At 41.8% G+C, this 21,874-nt stretch overlaps 1 protein-coding gene across 8 annotated transcripts in view; it reads right to left on the reverse strand.

The window, feature by feature from the left end:
- Positions 1–21,874, reverse strand: part of klhl2 (kelch-like family member 2) — a 166,394-nt gene that overhangs the window by 62,612 nt on the left and 81,908 nt on the right. For 7 of the 8 annotated variants that reach the window (XM_073043093.1, XM_073043088.1, XM_073043086.1 and 4 more), the window contains 2 exons: positions 15,671–15,833; positions 6,644–6,753 (listed from right to left, as the gene is read on the reverse strand). In XM_073043093.1, coding sequence (XP_072899194.1) covers positions 6,644–6,753; positions 15,671–15,833 — 273 coding nt within the window. The remainder of the gene's footprint in view (positions 1–6,643; positions 6,754–15,670; positions 15,834–21,874) is intronic. The other variant, XM_073043089.1, reaches the window with a different exon arrangement.

A 21,874-nucleotide genomic window follows, 5' to 3' on the forward strand; every position in this document is an offset into this window, starting at 1 on the left:
GTGAGGTATTTGGCTTATGCCAAATACAGCATTTAGTCTGATGGCCAAAAAGCTCAATTTTGGTTTCATCAGACCATAGAACCTTCTTCCAGCTGACTTCTGAGTCTCCCACAAGCCTTCTGGCAAACACTAGCTGAGATTTCATGTGAGTTTTTTTCAACAGTAGCTTTCTCTTTGCCGCTCTCCCATAAAGCTGTGACTGGTGAAGCACCCGGGCAACAGTTGTTGTATGCGCAGTCTCTCCCAACTTGTAACTCCTCCAGAGTTGTCACAGGTCCCTCACTAGACCCCTCCTTTCATGGTCACTTTCTGCTCCCAGCAGATTTACGGCTGTGCCATATTCTTTCCATTTCTTGATGATTGACTTAACTGTACTCCAAGCTATATTCAGTGACTTGGAAATGTTCTTGTATTCATTTCCTGAATTATGCTTTTCAACAATCTTTTTGTGGAATTGCTTGGAGTGTTGTTTTGTCTCCATGGTGTAGTTTTTGCCAGGATCCTGACTCACCAGCAGTTGGACCTTCCAGACACAGGTTTATTTTTACTCCAATCAACTGAAACACCTTGACTGCAACACAGGTCTCCAAAACAGCTCTCGACTTAACTAACTACGTGACTTCTAAAACCAATTTTATGCACCAGTGACAATTTGGTGTGTCACATTAAAGAGGGGGGTGGGGTGGGGGAGTGTGAATACCTTTGCAATCAATTATTTTGTGTTTTATATTTGTAATTAATTTAGATCACTTTGTAGATTCTTTTTCTGCTTATCAGTGTCAAAAAAGAAAAATTAAGACCACTGTGATTCAATGTTATAAAACAATAAAACATGATAACTTCCAAGGGGGGGGGGGATGAATATGTTTTATAGGCAGTGGAGGCATCTAAAACAAGAGAGCACAAGCATAAGTGAGGAATAGGTGGTTTTGAGGAAATTATTTCCCCGTCTTCCTGCCCCAAGTCTGGTGGAACCTGGAAGGTACTGCTGAGGTATTTGAGAAGAATTTATAAAAACAGTTTAATTGCCAACATACAAATTACTACAATCCAAATCTGAAAAAGCAGAATAAGTACAATGATCACCGACGGACATGGTAGGCTGAGGATACCATTCCTGTGCAAAGCTGTCTCTGAAGTATCTGCAGATAATAAAAATGGTAAATGGAAAACCCTACTCTGCTTTTGACCCGATCTCCACTCTGACTTACAGTGATGTCTACATTCAGAAGAGTTACCGTATATCTCAATCTGTTTTGGCTTTTTTTTTGGCATTCAGTGCTCTCTGTATATTACAGAGTCCAACAAAGTTGCTGGACACTAGCATTCGTAAACATGCAGATTTGGCTAAAGCAGATTAGGTTGTTTTTACCACTAGCACATACTTAAGATTCAACTCTTGTGCTCATATGCAGGACTCTACTATTCTCGAGAATGGGCTCTCCTCTGATTTCACACTACCATTCTGAAATAAATGTGGCAGAATAATGGGGCTTTGTGGGACCACTCAGTTCTACCTGCAGCCTACCACCTTCACCAACAGCAAGTAGCATTCTTCTTGCCCAGTCACAACAGCATAAAATTGAAAGCCAATGCAAGGATAAACTAAAGTACTGTGTACATGCACAGGGGAATGTGGGAAAGGGTGGGGAGAGCATTATTAGGCTGCCAAAGTTAGAACATAACAGCAGTTAATAGCCTTTTAATAATTTTTGGGAGGGGAAATATCATCCTACTCGTGTGTTGATTTCTGATATTGAAGATATGTAATTCTGTTGTTCCAAGTGTGACCATTTCCCAATTGACCACAGGTGCATCCCACTGTTTTTATAGACATTCACCTCCCATGAACAGAACAAGATTACCCTTTTTCACAACTACTATTCACTGCATTCCACATTGACCAAAGCTAAATGTTTTGCAACATCAGATGCTAGCCTTCCAAAAATAGGAGCATTCAAAAGTTATTGAAATTAAGATTTGTAGAATGAATCAAGAATGTGAACCATTTAGTAAATCTGATATAAGATTATAAACGTGTTGACAGTAAACCAACTATGTAAATGATTTACAAAGTCACAGAGGAAAATACAAAAATGGTTATGTAACATAATCAAAGGACATTCAATAGGCTTGTATTGGAAATCAAAACTGTATAGTTGAGCATCAAAAACATTTTACATTAGGTAATAATTTTGAAATGAATTATAACAGAGCCCTGAAACACCCAGATTAAATTTTCTTGGAGGCAGCAATCAGAATGCTGGTAGTAGAAGAGGAAGAGTTGTGTAATTGGACTCTTCTTATTATCACAAAAGTTACTGCAAACTGACTGGACACACACCGTTCATATCTGTAACTTATATTTTGGTCCACCTCTGCAAGAAACTTTGCAGCTTAATTTTTTCAGCCTTGATTGCTCTGGTATCTCTGGAATAGACATTAACAGCTCTTACAAGTATCAATTTCATCATTATTGCCCCTCTTTCTATTCTCCCTTCGTTCACTTCTACTTAAAGCTTCAGTATGCACGAGTTAAATGAAAGAGAATTTAACATATTTATAACTGCAACGGACGTTAATTTAAATGTTTTTCTATGTCCACATTGGGCAGTGGGGTGGAGATGGAAGCCATCCTTCCCTTTGCAAGCCTGTGGGTCACCCTTGGGCAAGGTGCAGCACCTGCTTAGACTTCTGATCATGGTTATGTGAAGCGATGGGAGCAAGTGGTGGATGGTCATAGGAGCAGCTGGTGCACATCACAAGTCCTGGTGATGCAACCAAAGACACCAGGCAGACGATCTCTGAAGGGTATTGATAATGGCTGGGCTCACCCAGCTTGTAAAAACACTGCTCAGAAGGCGGCAAAGGCAAACCACTTCTGTAGAAAAATTTGCCAAGAACCATCCTGGTTGTGGATAGAGAAAAAAAAATAAGAACAAGAGCATGAAGGAGGTCTTCCTCAAAGGCTCTCAGATTAATGACAGACAGAAATCCATGATCGCCTACGTCATACGACACGGCACATAATGATGATGGTTATTATGATATTTATATAGACGGTAAAGTGAGAAACACATGCAAAGGGAATTCTCAAAAAACAAATTAATTAGTTACAAACAAGCAGAGAATAGATCATTTGTATTCATTATACAACCCTGAGATTCGTCTCCGAACAGGGAGCCACAAAAGAACCAAGCCCACCCCCCACCCAAAAGAAAACCTGTAATAAATGCTCTCTTCTCCAAGGAACTAGGAAAAGTACTCACACAGTTCCAGAGCAGCAACATGCCAGTACCTGAACCAAGCAAAACAGCATCATGGGAGTACGGGAAGAGTTTATGGGAGAAAGAAACATCACCTAACACCGGAGCCCAATGGCTGAGAGACCTACAAGCAAACCTCCCAGACGAAGAACCAGTCACCATCACAGCAGTGGACGTCCAGCAATGGGGAGACAGTATGAGGAACTGGTCATCACCAGGGCCTGACCTGGTCCACACCTACTGGCTGAAGAAAGTAACTGCATTACATACACGGCTGGCAGCTGAAATGAACCAGCTGCTTGAAGCAGGCTCCCACCCTACGTAACTAGCTCAAGGAAGGACAGCATTCATAGTGAAGGATCTTTACAAAGGAGAAACACCATCAAACTCCTGGCCCATAACCTGCCTGTCAACAACCTGGAAACTCCTATCAGGCATCATTGCCACCAAGCTGAAGGAACATGTGTGTAAATTCCTGAGCCCTGCTCAGAGGGAGTTTGGTAATGGAACCAGAGGCTCCAAGCACCAACTACTGCTAGACAAAGCAGTCACGTGAGACTCCAAGACCAAGTGAACCAACCTAACACAGTCTGGATCGACTACCCAAAAGCATATGGCTCAATGCCAGACATGTGGATCCTGAAATGCCTCTCTCTCTACGAGGTCAACAAGACAATAAGGACCTTCATCGAGAACTCAGTAGACCACTGGAGGACAATGCTAGAAGTTAGCTCAAAGCCAACAGCACAGGTGACCATCAGATGTGGAACACACCAGGTGATGCACTATCCTACTGCTGTTCTGCATAGGTTTAACCCCTCTCAGCCAGATCATCTCAGACAGTGGGTATGGGTACAGGTTCAGGAGTGGAATGACCATCAGCCACCTCCTGCACATGGATGACATCAAGCTGTATGCCAGAAATGAAAGAGACAATGATTCACTAATCCATTTGACAAGAGAGATATCGGGATGTCATTTGGACTGGAAAAGTGTAGCCAGACGGTTGTGAAAAGAGGTAAACTCATCAAGACTGAAAGAGTTGAGTTGCCTGAAGGTCACACACCAGATGTACAGGACAGCAACAAATACCTGGGGACCCTGCAGGCTTACGGAAGCCTCGATGAGGACATAAGGAAGGCTACAACATCCAAATATCCCCAAAGAGTGAGACAGGTCCTAGAAAGCCAGCTGAATGAGAAGAACAAGATCAGAACCATCAACATGTTCTCCCTACCAGTCATCAGATACCCAGCCGCTACAGTGTGCTGGCCAAGGAATGAACTGGAAGCCACTAACATCAAAACCCGGAAGCTACGAACAATACATAGAGGATTCCATCCAAAGTCCTACTTGGAGTAACTGTACACTCACGGAATAAAGGAGGACAGGTACTTGGAAGTGTCAAAGCCACAGTCCTGGAATAAATTAGAAATATCCATTAGTGTGTCAGGAAGATGGACAGACAGCAGGCAGGGGACATGGAAATAGAAATGGAGAAGCAGAGCCAGAGGACAAGCCTCTGCATGAGATGTATAACTGCCAGATAGCAGAGGCGGCTTACATAAGTCAGTCCTATCAATGGCTGGAAATAGCAGGGCTGAGGCATAGCATACAGGCACTGCTCATGGCTGCACAAGAACAGGCACTGAGCACGAGCAACAGAAGCAAATGTCTATCACACCAGACAAGACCCAAGATGCAGAATGTGCAAGGAATCTGCTGAAACCATCCAGCACATAGTAGCAGGGGGCAAAATGCAGGCAGGGACAACATACACAATTCCTGCAACTTGGTAGTCCTGTTCAGTGTACGGGAACATCTGCACTGAGTATGGATTGGACACTCCCAAGTCCAAATGGGAAACACCTGAGAAGGTAGTGGAAAATGACAGAAGGACTTCCAAATACAGACTGATAATCGGGTACTGGGCAACCAACTCAGTCGTAGTAATTCTGGACAGGGAGCAGAAGAAAGCAGTAATAGATGTGGCAATCCCAAATGACAGCAACTTCAGGAAGAAAGAATACAAGAAGCTGGAGAAATACCAGAGCTTGAAAGAGCAGATAGAAAGGATGTGGAAGGTTAATGCCAGAGTAATCCTGGTAATCACTTGGAGCTGTGACACCTGGACTGAGAGAGTGGCTCCAACAAATCCCAGGAAGATCTGAGACTGGGCCCAGAGAGCACACTACTAGGAACAAGGATCACTGTTCCATGACATGTATATAAAAATTGTCATAACACCCAATGTGCAATGAAAAGAAAACATAACCACAAGCAAATAGCAAATCTAAGCTGAAGAGATCTCCATAGTTCAGTGCAGAGCCAAGTAAACGATATGGAGCAGTGACTGAACCCGCCCAGTACAGTGTCCCACCTCAGGCCCTGGCACCCTGACCTTTTCAATCTGGCCCAGTGCTTAACTCTCCATCCAAACATCAGGTTCCTTTGCTTCAAGCAGCAACCTGAACCAGTCTGTACCTTACCTCACCTCAGGACTCGACCCGCTGACATTTCCAATCTGGCTTGGCGCCCAAATCTCCACCCAAACAACAGGTTCTGACACTTGTATACGCCAGACTTCGCTGCCTTGATTCGACCTGTAAATCTCCGTCTGAACATTGTGTTCAGTCGTGTCGATGCACTCTGGGATTGGACCACAAGGCTTCAATTTGGCTTGTGCCCTACCTTTTACTCTCTTCCACACTCTAGGCAACAGGCCTGCCACCCCGCCTTGCCTCAATTCTGCCACATCAAATTGACTCCAAGTCCAAAGGAGAGTTACAGACTATTACTTGTGTTGATAGTTTTCCAGAAAAAGTGTGGTTAACAAATTACTTAGTTGCTATCCTTGTTTTGCTCAGCTAGAAGTTGCTGAGGGTCACCAGCACCATCTTAAACCAGAAGTTCCCTCTTTAGGCTTTTTAAAAAAGGGATCAAGTTAACCGGCTATAATTGAATACCTCAAGAACTGGGGAAGTAGAAAGGTACATCATCACAAAAGTGCATTGCTATTTGCTAAAAGATCGGTGCATCAATTGTTTAATTCATCCAGCCTTGACTACATTGATTTTGATTAAAAAAAATAATGATACATTGTCCATGAAACCAATCAAAACATATCAATCCTATTCAATGAATGCTAATAAATATTAATAAAGAGCTGGTTTGGCATTAATGTCAGATTATGCTGTATTTTTTCCAATAATCAATATGACAAATAAATAGACCAGAGTTTCTGTCAATCTCAAATAACTACCCATTTGAATAAACTAAAACTGAATGGATTCCCACCATTCAACCATCTTTAAAGACAAGCACTTGGTTTTGAACACTTCCGGTTCCCATTCCAATATTATTTCTTTCCATTTTACCTTTTCTTCTGAAGAGATTGTGAGCATATCACTGGCTATCAAACCGCATACTTGATCTATACCAAGGTTGAGGAATTCCTCTCCTAGCACAACCTCCGAGAAGTGCTGCTCTGTTCAAAGAAAAACAAAGGAAAAAGATAAAAAGATTATTCTCCATGTTACTTTTGTTTCAGAAAAGTAAGACCTTCTTCAAACTGTGATTACCTCGACAGAACCAAATACTTGTAAGGACTCCTCAGACAAGTGTGAGAGGTTAAAGACAAAGTCAAGCACTTGTCCTTGCTCGCTGCTTTAACTGAGATTGAGAAATACCATGCTAAAGGATGTTTAAGAACATTTCAAAGCTGTTTCAAAGAACGTGTACATACTACCTTTTCCTAATTACATTCATTTAAAAAAAAGGTTTGTGCCAGGAAATGAAAGTAATGCATTAAGTCCTTGAAACATCAATTTTAATAAGATCTGTAATTACACACAGCTTTGAACTTTTACTACCACACTCCAAGATGGAGTACAACTTGACACGGTACTTCCTTCGTTCAGCCAGCTCTAATACATCAGATTTCCGGGGTGGGGGGGGGTGGGGGGAGTACTCAAATATACTTTGTTCATTATAGCATTTTGATAGCAGTTGTTTTGTTCACCTCAATCACACGGAGGGGAGGGAGGAGGGTGAGGTGGTGGGGAATTCAACCAAGCAATGGGTCTTCAGGCAATTCAGTGGCAAGAAGATGCAAATAAATGCCAATGATTTCCATTTTAAAATCAATATTAATATACCAAAAATATCCAAAGCATTTCCAAGAAGCATTAGTCAACAAAAAAAAATTATGAAACATAAGGGCATATTAGAATTGATGATCCAAACCTTAGTCAAAGGCAATTTAAAGGCAGATAAAGGGTGACTGTTTTTAATGTAGGAGTCAGATCTTACTGTAGCTCCTTTGCAATTAAAGATAGTGGAAATTTACTCATAGTCAAGATCCAACTTGGAATACTGGCACCTCTAAGGGTTATACCACTGCCAGATGTTTCAACGATGCTGAAGGAACAGCAGTAAAATTATCTGAAAACAAAAGGTGAGAATTTCAAAATGTGTTGTTTTTATTTGGGATCCAATGTAGGCCAGCAGCATCAAATGACAACAAAAAGGGAACCTGATGTGTTCCAAAGACAGGCAGCAGAGACTGGGGCGGGTTTATGGCATGTACAGTAAGAGTTCAAGTTCACATGGAAAATATACATTCACAAGAGTACCAGCAGTACATGCGATGTGGGAGGGGCAGGGTCACACGAGGTCAAATAAACTTAGCAAGAATGAAAGCTCACCAAGGGGTCAAATCCAGCAAACCATCTGCTTTACATTGAAGACCACTGCAGGAATGACAACACTTGCACCCTTCTTTAAGTATGACATTTAACATGATTTTATTTATTTATTGGATACAGCACAGAATAGGCCTTTCAAGCCACACCACCCAGCAGCCCCCGATTTAGTCCTAGCCTAATCATGGGACAATTTACAATGAACAATTAACCTACCAAATTGGTGTGTCTTTGGAGAAAGCCAGAGCACCCAGAGGAAACCCACACAGAACACACAAGCTCCTGACAGACAATGGCAGGGACTGAACCCGGGTCACCAGTATTGTCAAATGCTGTGCTAACCACTACACCACCACTTCTTAATTATCTGATTTGTGGTATTACTCATTAAGAAGCAGATGCTTAGAGTTTCATTTTTGCCCAATGCAACAATGCCGTCCGTCAATAAAATTGTGCTCCAGTCGCTGAATGCTACACCATCTTGATCTTGCCCTCTGAGTATCAATCCTTCTTCCAGAGGGGAAAAGATTCTCTAGGATAGCACAGTGGTAAGGCCACTGCCTCACAACTGCAGTGAACTGTGTTCATCCGCAGCTGTGTAGAATTTGCACACTCTCCTTAACCACATGAATTTCTCTTGACTGCTCCAGCTTCCTTCCACATCCTAAAGATCAGAGAGTTAGCAGATAAACTGGTCTCCACAAATTTCCCCTAGTTTGTAGGCAAATGGTAGAATCTGGGGATGCTGATGAGAATGTGGGTAAACTAAAGAGGCATTAATTCAGGATTAGCGTCAATGGGTTTTAATGGTTGGCATGGACTTCAGAAGACAAAGGGCCTGCTATCTTTCCATGACTCTATGCTGGTTAAAATGCTGGCAAAACAGCATCAAGTTCAGCATCTGTGTTCAAAATGTGCTAAGCAATTTCTGATGTAGTCTTGTGATAACCATGTGGAGCCAGTGACTTTGTTAAATGCTTGTTTAATTAAGTAACACTTGAAGTGTTAATCTTCACCCACGAGAACATACACTAACAAAGACTGATCCAGGTTACAAGTCATCCAGTAAGGTAACTGCTTTAGGCATCACTAAACTGAACGAGCAATGCCTCTAAATCCACGTGCAACATTTCTTACTGCAGATGGCAAAGAACCGTAATCATAAGAAATTCTGCAGATGCTGGAAATCCAGAGCAACACACACAGAATGCTGGAGGAGCTCAGGTCAGGCAGCGTCCATAGAAATGAACAAGCATTTGACATTTCAGGCAGAGACCCTTTCTCAGGACTGGAAAGGAAGGGGGAAGACACCAGGATAAAAAGTAGGGGGTGGGAAGGAGGATAGCTCGATGGGTGAAGCTCAGTGGGTTGGAAAGATAAGGGGCTGGAGAGGAAAGTGGACTATAGGGGGGAGGTGAGAAGAGGTAAGAGGCCTCTGGAGGCAGCAGAAGTCGCAGGGAATGACGTGTTGGATGTGGCAGCTCATGGGGTGGTAGTTTAAGGTGGTGGGAAGATGGGGTGACTGCAGACGTCTGGGAAACGGGGGAGATGCAGGTGAGAGCAGCATCAATGGTGGAGGAAGCGAAAACCTGTTCTGTAAAGAATCACATCTTGTGAAAAGCTGCAGCATAAATGAAGGAATAGAGAAAAAGGAAGAGCATTGTTACAGAGATAGGGTGGGAAGAGGTATAGTCAAGGTAACTGTGGGAATCCGTAGATTTATAAAAGACGTCAGTCGACAGTTTGCCTCTGAAATATAGGGTGTTACTCCCTCCACCCTGAAGATGGCCTCAGTGCGGCACAAGAGGCAGCCCTGGATGGACATGTTGGAACAGGAACGGGAATGGGAATTAAAACGTTGGGCCACTGATAAGTTCCACTTTTGGCAAGTGGAGCAGCGGTGTTCAGTGTAGTGGCCCCCAGTAATGGGACAGGTCTCACCTGTGTAGAGGAGGCTACAACGGGAGCACCGGACACAACAGATGACTCAGTAGATCCATGGATGAAAGTGTTGCCTCACCTGAAAGGACTGTCTGGGGCTCTGAATGGAGGAGGGGAATGCGCAGCTTCAGCATTTGGGCCACTTGCAGGGATACAGGCTGGGGGTGGGGGGGGAGATTAGTGGGGAGGGACAGATGGACAAAGGAATCACAGAGGGAGTGATCCCTGTGGAAAACGGAGAGTGGAGGGAGGTAAAGATGTGCAAGGGTTCCTTTGGAGATGGTGGAAGCTGTGCAGGGTGTGGAGGCTCATGAGGTGGTAGGGAAAGACAAGAGGAATTCTATCGCTGTTAAGGTGGTGAGAAGATGGGGTGAGCACAAATACAGACAAGGGCAGCACGATGGTGGATGGAGTTCTTCCCATTCTTTGATGCCCCGGAAAGAAAAGCCTCATCCTAGGAACAGATGCAGCAGAGACGGAGGAACTGAGAAAAGAAACATTTTAGTAGTAGACAGGGTAGGAAGAGGTACAGTCAAAAGAGCCTTGGGAATCAGTAGGTTTATATAAGATATTGGTTGGCAGTTTGTCTCCAGAGTTGGAGGCAGAGGGACCAAGATGGGAGAGAGGTGTCAGAAATGGACGAAGTAAATCTAAGGACAGGGTGCAAGTTGGAAACAAAGTGGATAAAATTGATGAGCTAGAGTGCATGAAGCAGCACCAATGCAGTCATCAATGTAGCACAGGAAGACTGGGGATCATTACCGGGGAAGGCTTGGAACATGGACAGTTCTATGTAGCCAGCGAAATGGCAGGCTTAGCTGGGGCCATGCGGGTGCCTATGGCTACCCCTCGAGTCTGGAGGTAGTGGGAGGTGCCAAAAGAGAAATTGTTGAGAGGGAGGACCAGTTCTGCTGGATGGAGCAGGTAGTGGTGGAGGGGAACTCATTGGTTCTTATATTAAGAAAGAAGCAGAGAGCTTTAAGACCTTCTTGATGAGGTATAGAAGGCTGGACATCCATGGCAGAAATGAGGTGGTCAGGGCCAGGGAATTGAAAGTTAATGAGGAGACTGGGAGCACCAAGAGTGTTGCGGATATAGATGGGAAGCGTCTGAACCAAAAGGGATAGAATGGAGTCAAGAATTGTAATTCTGCTTATCACAAGTTTAACTTGCACAATTCACATTCACTGCAAAGTCTGACATCTTTAAGAAATATCAGAAATGTATGATTCACAAGGAGGCTATTGAGCCCACCAATTGAAAAAGACCTACTCAGCATAATCACAGACAAGAGAAAATCTGCAAATGCTGGAAATCAAAGTAATGCACACAACATTTTAGAGGAACTCAGTCAACCAGGCAGCATCCATGGAAAGAAGTAAACAGTCCTGATGAAGGGTCTCAGCCCAAAACATCAACTGCTGTTTACTCTTTTCCGTAAATGCTGCCTGAGTTCCTCCAGCATTTTGTGTGTCACTCAACTTAATCTCAGATTCCAACACCAACCCAGTAGCCCTAGGGGTCGGAGTTCTTCAAATACACAAAGGGTTTCTGCGTCCAGGTCCTCAGTATTCTCTAGATGAAAACATTATTGTGCAATCCTATTTCTACAATTGGCTTTCAGCAACTACTTTGGGTTTTTTTTAATCCAACTAAGGAAAATCCAGCCTTACTATAATTTTATATACCTCAATTAAATCTTCTTTCAACTTCTTGTCCTCCAAAGATATTTACTCTAATATCCGATCTTCCCTCATAGGTACAGCTTTCTGAACCAGCCAAAATTGTTGGCAAATCCAAACTGCACCAACCCCTAAAACCCTTCTGCATGCCCTTGTTAGGGTATATAACAGATATTAAATTCAACAGCAGCCATTCTGAGCATGGATTGTAGATTAAATTTAAAATGCAGCCCTGAACAAAAGCTTTCTTGGAGCTGTGACTGGAGTTGATTGAATACCAGGCAATCCTGATTAACATTCATTTGGGTGTCTAGAGTGTGGGAAACGAAGGTGGTGTGTGAAAAATGAGTCTTTCAAAGGAAGCACTGTAACTGTAGAATCGTCCTACTGTTACCTTTGATCTTTAGCATATAAAATGTCATGTAATATTGGGTTTTTTCCTCTCAGAGTGTCTCACTTTGTTGAATAGATATTTCTGACAAATAATATCTTCTTGGGCTTTCAGCCAGGTATAGATATTGATTATAAGCGACATTTCAATGACAAACTCTGCAGTCTTCTTCAGGGATGATACCTGGGCATGTCTAGTCTGGTAGTCCATCCCTCCTGATTGGTTAGTCCTCATCCAATCAGGTTTCCACTCTCCCACTTTGCTTACAATCGAATTCTAGTTCTTACTTAGAGAAAGACCTTTGTCTTTGTTAAAATTCTTTTCCTCTGGTTTTATTTTAATCGCTTCCTTTACCAAGTGGTCCCAAAAGACACTGGCACAGCACAGCGGTTTTGTGCCAAAGTCAATCCGATGGCCACTGTGATTGCAGTCATCTGCTACTGCCGCTTTCTCTGGGTAACGCAAGTGGATACAGCTCCTGTGCTCCTTGGTGCCAATTGCCACCATGTCACCCATCTGGCCAATTCAACATTCGCAGGGAATCCTGTAAACGCCAGCCAACCCGAGTCCCAGGTCATCTTTGACCCGCAGAAGCTGTGACCAGAGCTTCCTTATGAGTTTGTGGATGGTATTAATCCAGTATCTCTTCAGGATCCTGGTGATCCTTCCCAGAAACCGTGGAAATATAGGGAAGACAGGCAGTAGCAACAGGTTCCATTTGTTGTTAGGTTGTTCGGAAACTGGCATCAAGGAATTTGATTGTAAGCAAGGTGGGAGTGCGGAAACCTGACTGACTGAGGACTAACCAATCAGGAGGGATGAACTACAGGGGTATTAATACCACCAGACGAGACATGCCCAGGTATCACCTCTGGGAAGATGGCAGAATTTGTCACTGAAATGTCAGTTATAACCAATACTTGTGCCCGGCTAGAAGCCCAAGAAGTGTTTATTTGTCATATACACCAGGAAAACACTAGATCCTTTTTCAAACATTCTGTACTTACTAGCTTCAGTAGCTCTCAAGTGACTTTGCTCACATTTCAACACCCTCACCGCCCTTGGTTTGAAATCTATTCCTAACCTCAAGATTAATCCCTCCATTGAAACCCCACAGCCCCAATTTCTCCTATCCAACTGTTCATAGCTGTCAAATTCGGAGTAATTCCTTCCAGCTGTCGACATACTCATACCTCCATTGCTGAAGAGGCAAATGCAAATTGGAAGAATAACATGTCTATTCAGCGCCTGTAATCTATAGCCCAATCTACATCCAATTTTCCCATTTCAGGTAATGCAGGCCAATGGTGTCATCTTCTCACACACATTCACCCAGCCAACTAGTTTTCACCTCTCTGTTCACCTTTCCCACCCCCACACCCATTATTACCGACCATCCCACTCCCCATAATGACAATCTGTTCTCTTCTTGATGTAGGGTCTCAGTCTGAAATGTCAGCTTACTTCAAAGAGGCTGTTTTCTAGAGTTCTGGTCTTTGTTGAAGATTCCAGCGCATGAAACCTTTTGTCTTCACTTTTGTACCAACTTTCAATTCCAATCTTCCCCCTCCACTCCCAAGAAACATTGCTGGATCAATCTCCACTCCGCAACCTCAAACAGAAATAGATTAATTCTCCTCTTTTGTACCTCCACTAGCAACGGCCTACTAGTACACATTTTTAGGCACACATTTTAAAAAGCTTTGATAACCAACTTATGCAACCCTAACAAAATGTAGATTGATATAAATATTTGTGATCTCATAAATGGGAAGGGAGAATCTGTCAATTAACCACATCTTTCAATTATTCATTTCCTACTTCTTCCCAAAGCATAAATTTAATGCTTTTATTCAGCATATGAATTTTAACATCTCCAAGTCATTTTGCAGAACAATAAAGCTCTGTCTATACCAAAATGCACCAACTCTTACTGCAAAGAACTATCTGCAACAGACACTAGCATGACACATTTTGCCAATGATCACATCAGCAGCCTGGCAACTTTATATGAAACCATTCACTCACTTTGGTTTACAGAATAATTAATACTTGCATGACCTACTCCCTTATGACAACATTAATATTTTGCATGTTCAGAATGCAAAATATTGAAATAGAATCAAAAAGCATTAGATCTTTTTTCAGTATCAAATTATTTTAGAAAATTTCATCTACTCCTCAATAAACCAGGATTTTGTTTAAGCATGGTGATAATTGCAGATTCCTTTCAGATACAGAAATTCTTGCCTCACTAAATCGTTTCCATGTGTATGTTCGGTGTATTACAAACACTTGGCTTTTCCTTTTGGACGTCAACACAAATAAATTGAATGATCTAACAAGGAAGACTGTATATTAAAAAAATTGAAAGATATCTGGACTAAGATTAGCCAGAGAATAATGTGAATCTAAAAACAGCACTGGCTAACAAGGCAAGCAGTCGTGCAAAATAGAGATGATAATTGTGAGATGGTAGCATAGTAAATAAACTTACACATTCAGAAATCGGAGGAGTAATAATTTATCATGAATTAATTTAGAAGTGCATCTAATGCATCTAGCTGACAAACGGAAAACTGCACCAAGCACAAGCTTTTCCTGCAATATCTACTGTTGCCAAGGTGATAAGGGTAGGGGGTGGTTAAGGGGATTGGTGGTTGAAAAGATACATCTGCAATAAACAACATTTATGCATGATGGAAGAGATGAGCTGTAGTGATACACTACTGCAAAAATAATTAAACCCATTTGCAGTTATTCCTATTTATAATAAACTATAACCTTTCAAAACTATTATTCCAAATAAAACAACTCGCCCTCATTTGCAGTCCTGAAATCAAATCAGAGCAACACACCACTTAAGTTTCCATTTACCACAGATTCATAATTGTACTTTATTCTCTCAAAGATAAAATAATCCTGTTGCTAGGCAATTTCTTATAACGCATTGCCAGTTGAAATCTCTCTCCCCTGCCACCAGTCTAGGGAACAGTGATCTATGTTAAACCAAGAAATTTCATTAGCAAATATTTGCAATTCAGGGATTATTCCTTTACAAATAAAAAAAAGATACTATGGATCCTATAAAAGATCCTATAATATTAAAGATCCATAAATGGATTGGGACAGTTTAAAATAAACCCACAGAAGGAAGATAGATTTACAATTCGGTCTTCCAGCAGAACAGCCAATAAAGACAGCGTGTCCTCAGAGCTTCTGGCAGTGGGTCACTGAGTGACTACTAAAGTTACATGTTTGATTTCAAGTGATGGTAACCAGAAATCGAACATGCAGAATCGGGAGAAAGAATTGAATTGAAATGACTTTATTACTTACATCCTTCGCATACCTGAGTAAAAATCTTTACATTACCTCTCCATCTAAATATGCAATGTTGCAATTTACAGTAATTTGTATGTACAACAGGACAGTCAATATTCAACTATATTGGCGTGAATTAATCACTCTGATTGGGGAACATATAATAGAAAAGACAACAGGTTATTTTATTGAATTTTCAATTTATGATTACAGTTGAACTGATAACTAAACTTTGCTTCTTCACACAGTCCTGGCATTCTCTGATATGTAGAAAAGCATAGAAGGTTCTTACATATCACAAGTTTAATTACTGGTCGTGTACTGTGCTTAACATGAAATTAATCTTTTTTGGTCAGCACTTGCCTGCGTATGTGTTGGCTTGGTTCAGGAGTTCTGTGCAGGCATGCATATCCGCAAAAGCTCGAATTCCTAAACAATTAGTTGGATGAAGCTGGGACTCCAGAAAATCACAACAGCTCTTTCTAACATCTTGTAACTGCAGCAGCCCTGCAGCTGGAAGCAACACCTGTAAAGGACAGTAACACATCTCAATCTGCCATTACATGTCACAAGATACATTTAAATAACTATAGGTTTTGACAGGGGGGGAATCATACAGAGAGTGCTAAAAATAGACAATAAACACAGTTAAGATGAATATTGAATGACTTTCTTTCATGGATTTATATCTTAGGGAAATGCAGAGATCATCTTGAAATTAACTATATTTTGTTTGAAATCTGCCAAGTCCACTCAATGTGCAATCATTAATCATCCGATTGTTTCTATACACAAGCTATGGGATAGCAGCACTTTAGAATTTCACACACTCCCAGTCCTCCGTACCTCCTTCCATCATTGACTCAGACACTGAAACATTTATGATGGACCTTAGACTCAACATCTACAAGACAGAGGTCCTCCAGCAACCAGCCCTTGCTGTCCTCTGGCAATAGAAGTCCATGCCAAGTTCTAGGGATACAAAACATATCTCAGGAGCCACCTCTTGGCTGAAGCCTGGTTAATACACCAGTGTGGTTGCTGCTCATTGAGGAAAAGGATGCTTGAAGACAGAGACAACACAATCCTCATGGCTGCAGTAAACATTTCATTCATCTTCTTCCAAGACCTGGAGTACCTGAAGGCACTTGAAAGAAACGGCAAAAACCTTCATATAGGAATATTAATTTCCTTCAAATAGTGGAAATACCGGCCTGGGAGAGGCCAATATTCTCACTAATGAGGTCCTAATTACATTAAGTTGATTCCTTTGGGCATGACATTTTATTAGCATGACTGATGTCAAACTCTAGAAATAGGCACACTATTCTAATTCAATAAGAGCTAGAGATTACCAGGCCGTCTTAAGAGGGAAAAAAGGATCTCCACCAAAATCTTTAGCTCATCAATGCTTAAAGTGGAGGAAAAGCATTCAAAACACTTTGAGATTCAAGGGCCCATGCATCGCAAGCACACAGAGGCAGAAGCAATGATTCCCCTCAATAAAGAGTTTGCAGGTCGAACTGAGTACCCAGAAAGACATCAATGACATAGCAAGAGGTACTGGACAGTTCATCAAGTGGTGTTTCACAGTGGCTCCCCATTACAAGGCAGCAAGCATTACAAATCACGAGGTCATAAGTGCAATTCACAGCCTGTGTTGCTGACTAATCATGGCCAGGCCAGAAAATGACAATACATTAATACCAGAACTGCAGTCCAGGGGTGAGAAACAAAGCAAAGTGGGCCCTTGTGTCCCAAATGCAAGAATAGTCATGCCATGTTGCCACATTTCCAAGTCTTGACTGGCCAAATATTTCTTTTTAACCAAAACACTGCAGGAAACAAACTTCTCACAGTTTAAAATTAAATCCAAATTTCACACAAATGTGTCACTGTAGATAATTTCATCGGGTAAATCTTAGAATCCACACTATTTTTCCTCTTCTGATTGATCTAGCAATATCTTCAGTTGAAACTGCTGACAAATCACTCAAGCCAAGCTAGAAATTTTCTCCAGAGAAAATCCTGCTTTCAGCAGATGGAGAAAAGGGGAAGAGAAATTACAGAAAAACATTTTTCTTCCAAAATACAACTTCCGATAGTCCTCTTCTGCCCCCTTGATTCAATCTTCAGCCCTGTCACACTTCATCTCCAGTAAATTGCCCCATTTTTCCCCATGAAACTGAGTTTTTACATTAGCATTTAGTTTCAAGAGTCATAAACAAATGTTTTAGTTAGTGAAAGGCACTAATAAACCAGACAGTGAGAAATACTTACACAAATTGTGACAATGGACTGAAATACAAAGTTATGTTTCAGGTTTTCATTAGTAATTTACAGATTATCTTTCCACAAAGGTGCTGTCTGGCCTGATAAGCATTTCTAGCATGCTGTTATTTATTTATTGATTGATTGAAATGCAGCACAGAATAGAAACTTCCCAGCCCTTTGAGACACACCACCCAGCAACCCAACTCTCTCCCCCAATTTAATCCTAGTCTAATCACAGGACAATGTACAATGACCAATTAACCTGCCAACTGGTATGTCTTTGGACTGTGGGAGGAAACCAGAGCACTCGGAGGAAACCCACGCGGTCATGGGGAGAATGTACAGAATCCTGGCAGGCAGCAGTGAGATTTGAACCCGTGTCACTGGCACTGGAAAGCGTTCTGTTAACCACTACACTACCGTGGCACCTCAGATGTTTTTATTCAACATGTCCAGCACTCACAGCTCTTTCATGAGCTGTTGATTGTGCAGATCAAATAAAGAACAAACTATGGAGTTATCAGCCATGTTAATGTCTCATATTTGCCGTAGCCTACAGCTGTGATCTTACAACACTTTATTCCCTCTGATCTAAACTTGAAGGCATCATTAAATCTGATGATAATGGTTTTACAGTGGTTGGTTGCATGCAATGACAGAACACTAACATCTCCACCATGTGCAAACATCGAGTCAGGTCACAGAATGATAGAGAAGAAACGAAGCAGGAATGACCCAAAGGAGAGGACCTCTTTAAACATCTGTGCTATTTAACAACGGCAATTTGAGCTGCGACTTCAGTTTCCTTTTTGATCCCTATAACTTTCAGTTCTCAGAAGGATCGTTAATATTCCAGCATCCAAACCTGTCTAAGTTAGAGAAGTGCAAAGAACAAAGAAATTGATATTTATCTTAATATTAAGCTATTTAAATTGCACTTCAATATTCACCTCCCCTCCCCCCACATCTACCATGTCAAGTTCTCCAGTGTCGCACCTTTCAATTAGATCAACTGAACTCCACAGAGCACAGAATCATTCTGCTCAACCTTTCCTCATAAGGCAACTCCTGTACACGGGGAATCAATCTAACAAACCCATACCAGACCATCTATAAAACAAGGAAAACCAAAATGTTTGCGGCTCTCCAGGTAGCTTCGCCAATTTCACATACAGCTGAACCAAGACCACCTCCTCCTTTTCCATCAACTCTGTACAATAGAAGTCAAAGCCTCCATTACCTAATGCATCTGCACTACTGCATTTCTTGTACAAGGACAAAGGTTTCATACCACATGCATTTTGTTCTGCCTGTATTTTTTTCTACAGAACTTTATAACCTCTCAAAACCCATATTAAATTATATTTGCCAGATTTCATCAATTCTCCAACCTGTCTATGTTCTTTTACACATTATGGTCACCCCTTAACCTTTGCATCAGAGAACTTTATACCTCACATTTGGTCAATTAAAACAATTTATAAAGGCAAGAAGTCTTGCCGCAAACCACAATGCACCACTTGTCAAAGCATGCCAATTTGACAGTGACTCCTGAATCTCTAGACTTTAATTCACACACATAAAACACCCCTCCGATCACTGCAATCCTTACTCCATAAGCCCTTACCTTCTGTGGCATTATACATTTCCTGGCTTTTAGAAATTACATCTACAGAGTTTCCATTGTCTGTACTGCTCATAACAACCTCAAATAAACTCTTCATAAATTTGTAAAACACAAATCCTTTTTCATTACATTTGCCCAATTACATTTGCTGTTTGTGGCACACACACTGAATACTGGAGGAACTCAGCAGGCCAAGCAGCATCTATGGAAAAAAGTGCAGTCAACGTTTCGGGCTGAAACCTTTGGCAGGACTGGAGAAAAAACGCTGAGGAGTAGATTTACAAGGTGGGGGGGTGAAGGGGAGAGAGAAACACTGGGTGATAGGAGAAACCTGGAGGGCGAGGGATGAAATAAAGAGCTGGGAAGTTGACTGGTGAAAGAGACAGAAGTTGGAGGAAGGGAAGCGCCTTTCTTTGTAAAAGATAGATAGATAGATAGATAGATAGATACTTTATTCATCCCCATGGGGAAATTCAACTTTTTTTCCAATGTCCCATACACTTGTTGTAGCAAAACTAATTACATACAATACTTAACTCAGTAAAAAAATATGAAATGCATCTAAATCACCGTCTCAAAAAGCATTAATAATAGCTTTTAAAAAGTTCTTAAGTCCTGGCAGTAGAATTGTAAAGCCTAATGGCATTGGGGAGTATTGACCTCTTCATCCTGTCTGAGGAGCATTGCATCGATAGTAACCTGTCACTGAAACTGCTTCTCTGTCTCTGGATAGTGCTATGTAGAGGATGGTCAGAGTTATCCATAATTGACCGTAGCCTACTCAGCGCCCTTCGCTCAGCTACCGATGTTAAACTCTCCAGTACTTTGCCCACGACAGAGCCCGCCTTCCTTACCAGCTTATTAAGATGTGAGGCGTCCCTCTTCTTAATGCTTCCTCCCCAACACGCCACCACAAAGAAGAGGGCGCTCTCCACAACTGACCTATAGAACATCTTCAGCATCTCACTACAGACATTGAATGACGCCAACCTTCTTAGGAAGTACAGTCGACTCTGTGCCTTCCTGCACAAGGCATCTGTGTTGGCAGTCCAGTCAAGCTTCTCGTCTAACTGTACTCCCAGATACTTGTAGGTCTTAACTTGCTCCACACGTTCTCCATTAATGATCACTGGCTCCATATGGGGCCTAGATCTCCTAAAGTCCACCACCATCTCCTTGGTCTTGGTGATATTGAGACGCAGGTAGTTTGAGTTGCACCATATCACAAAGTCCTGTATCAGTTTCCTATACTCCTCCTCTTGTCCATTCCTGACACACCCCACTATGGCCGTGTCATCAGCGAACTTCTGCACATGGCAGGACTCCAAGTTATATTGGAAGTCTGATGTGTACAGGGTGAACAGGACCGGAGAGAGTACGGTTCCCTGCGGCGCCCCTGTGCTGCTGACCACCGTGTCAGACCTACAGTCTCCCAACCGCACATACTGAGGTCTATCTGTCAAGTAGTCCACTATCCAATCCACCATGTGAGGGTCTACTCCCATCTCCGTTAGTTTGTGCCTTAAAAAAAGGAGGATTCTCTTTCATTCTAGAATGAAAAGCCACATCCTGAGAGCAGTTGCGGCTAGATTGAAAAGCTTTCTCCTGAGGCTCTCACAGCTACCTCGGACTGCTGGAAAGGCCTACACCGCACTGGATCTCAACAATATCAAAGATTTGGATTAACTAACTGCTAATTAGCCACTTTAATACGCTGTACCGGATTTATATTCAGATGGTTAAAACAATGAAGCAATTTACTACACTGCATGGATACATCAACCACGTTGAAACTCTAACTTGGTTCATAAGGAAATGAAAATTTAAAATTACAACTCTTCCAACAGCTGCTAAAAGAAAACCAGAAAATGCAGATCACAGAACACTTGTGGAAAGAAAACAAAACCACCAGGATGTTTTTTCCACATGGCCATTCACAACCTTTTGTGATTTCAAACTATCAGGAAGGCTCAAATGCTTTCTTCAACACTGGCTTCAATCAGCAACTTCACAGAACATCCAGGGCACTGCAGTACAGATTTACAGAATGTGCTGTGCTGCCAGAAGAATAAATCCTTTGTGCTGAATGTCAGAACAACTACAGATTGAAAAGAAAACTTTTGTATACGGTACAAATCCACACAAGAGCTCTCATTGCTATGCATCCTGACACCTCAACCTCTCTAAAAGGGAAGATGTTATTTTCCCCCCTCCTGCTTTCATTTCCTCTTTGCCCACGAGACACAACCACACATCCAAAAGTACTGCTGTCGTAATCTCAAATTCACTGACAATTGACAAAGTATGAATTGTCTGCATTAGACACTCACCCACTCATTTGATGCAATGAAAACCTACAAAAAAAATCAGAATATTTTGCTTCACTACCATTTACCCAAGCATCAAAAGTGGGAAACCATTACATCAATCTTCACTCCCAGCTATACAACATCAAAAAAAAGCATTGCCCACAACTAACTACGTTGCAAGTCAATATAGAGGCAAAGTGAACAGCTCAAATATTCAAGGTACATTTATTATCGAAGTATGTATGTTGTTTACAATTCTGAGATTCATCTTCCTACAGGCAGCCACGATACAAAGAAAACCATGGAACCCTTTCAAAGCAAAATATCAATAGGCGGAGAATCTCACCTGGTCCCTCA

Source organism: Hemitrygon akajei, chromosome 4 (genome assembly GCF_048418815.1).
Source record: "Hemitrygon akajei chromosome 4, sHemAka1.3, whole genome shotgun sequence".
In the NCBI taxonomy this organism is placed as follows: Eukaryota; Metazoa; Chordata; class Chondrichthyes; order Myliobatiformes; family Dasyatidae; genus Hemitrygon; species Hemitrygon akajei.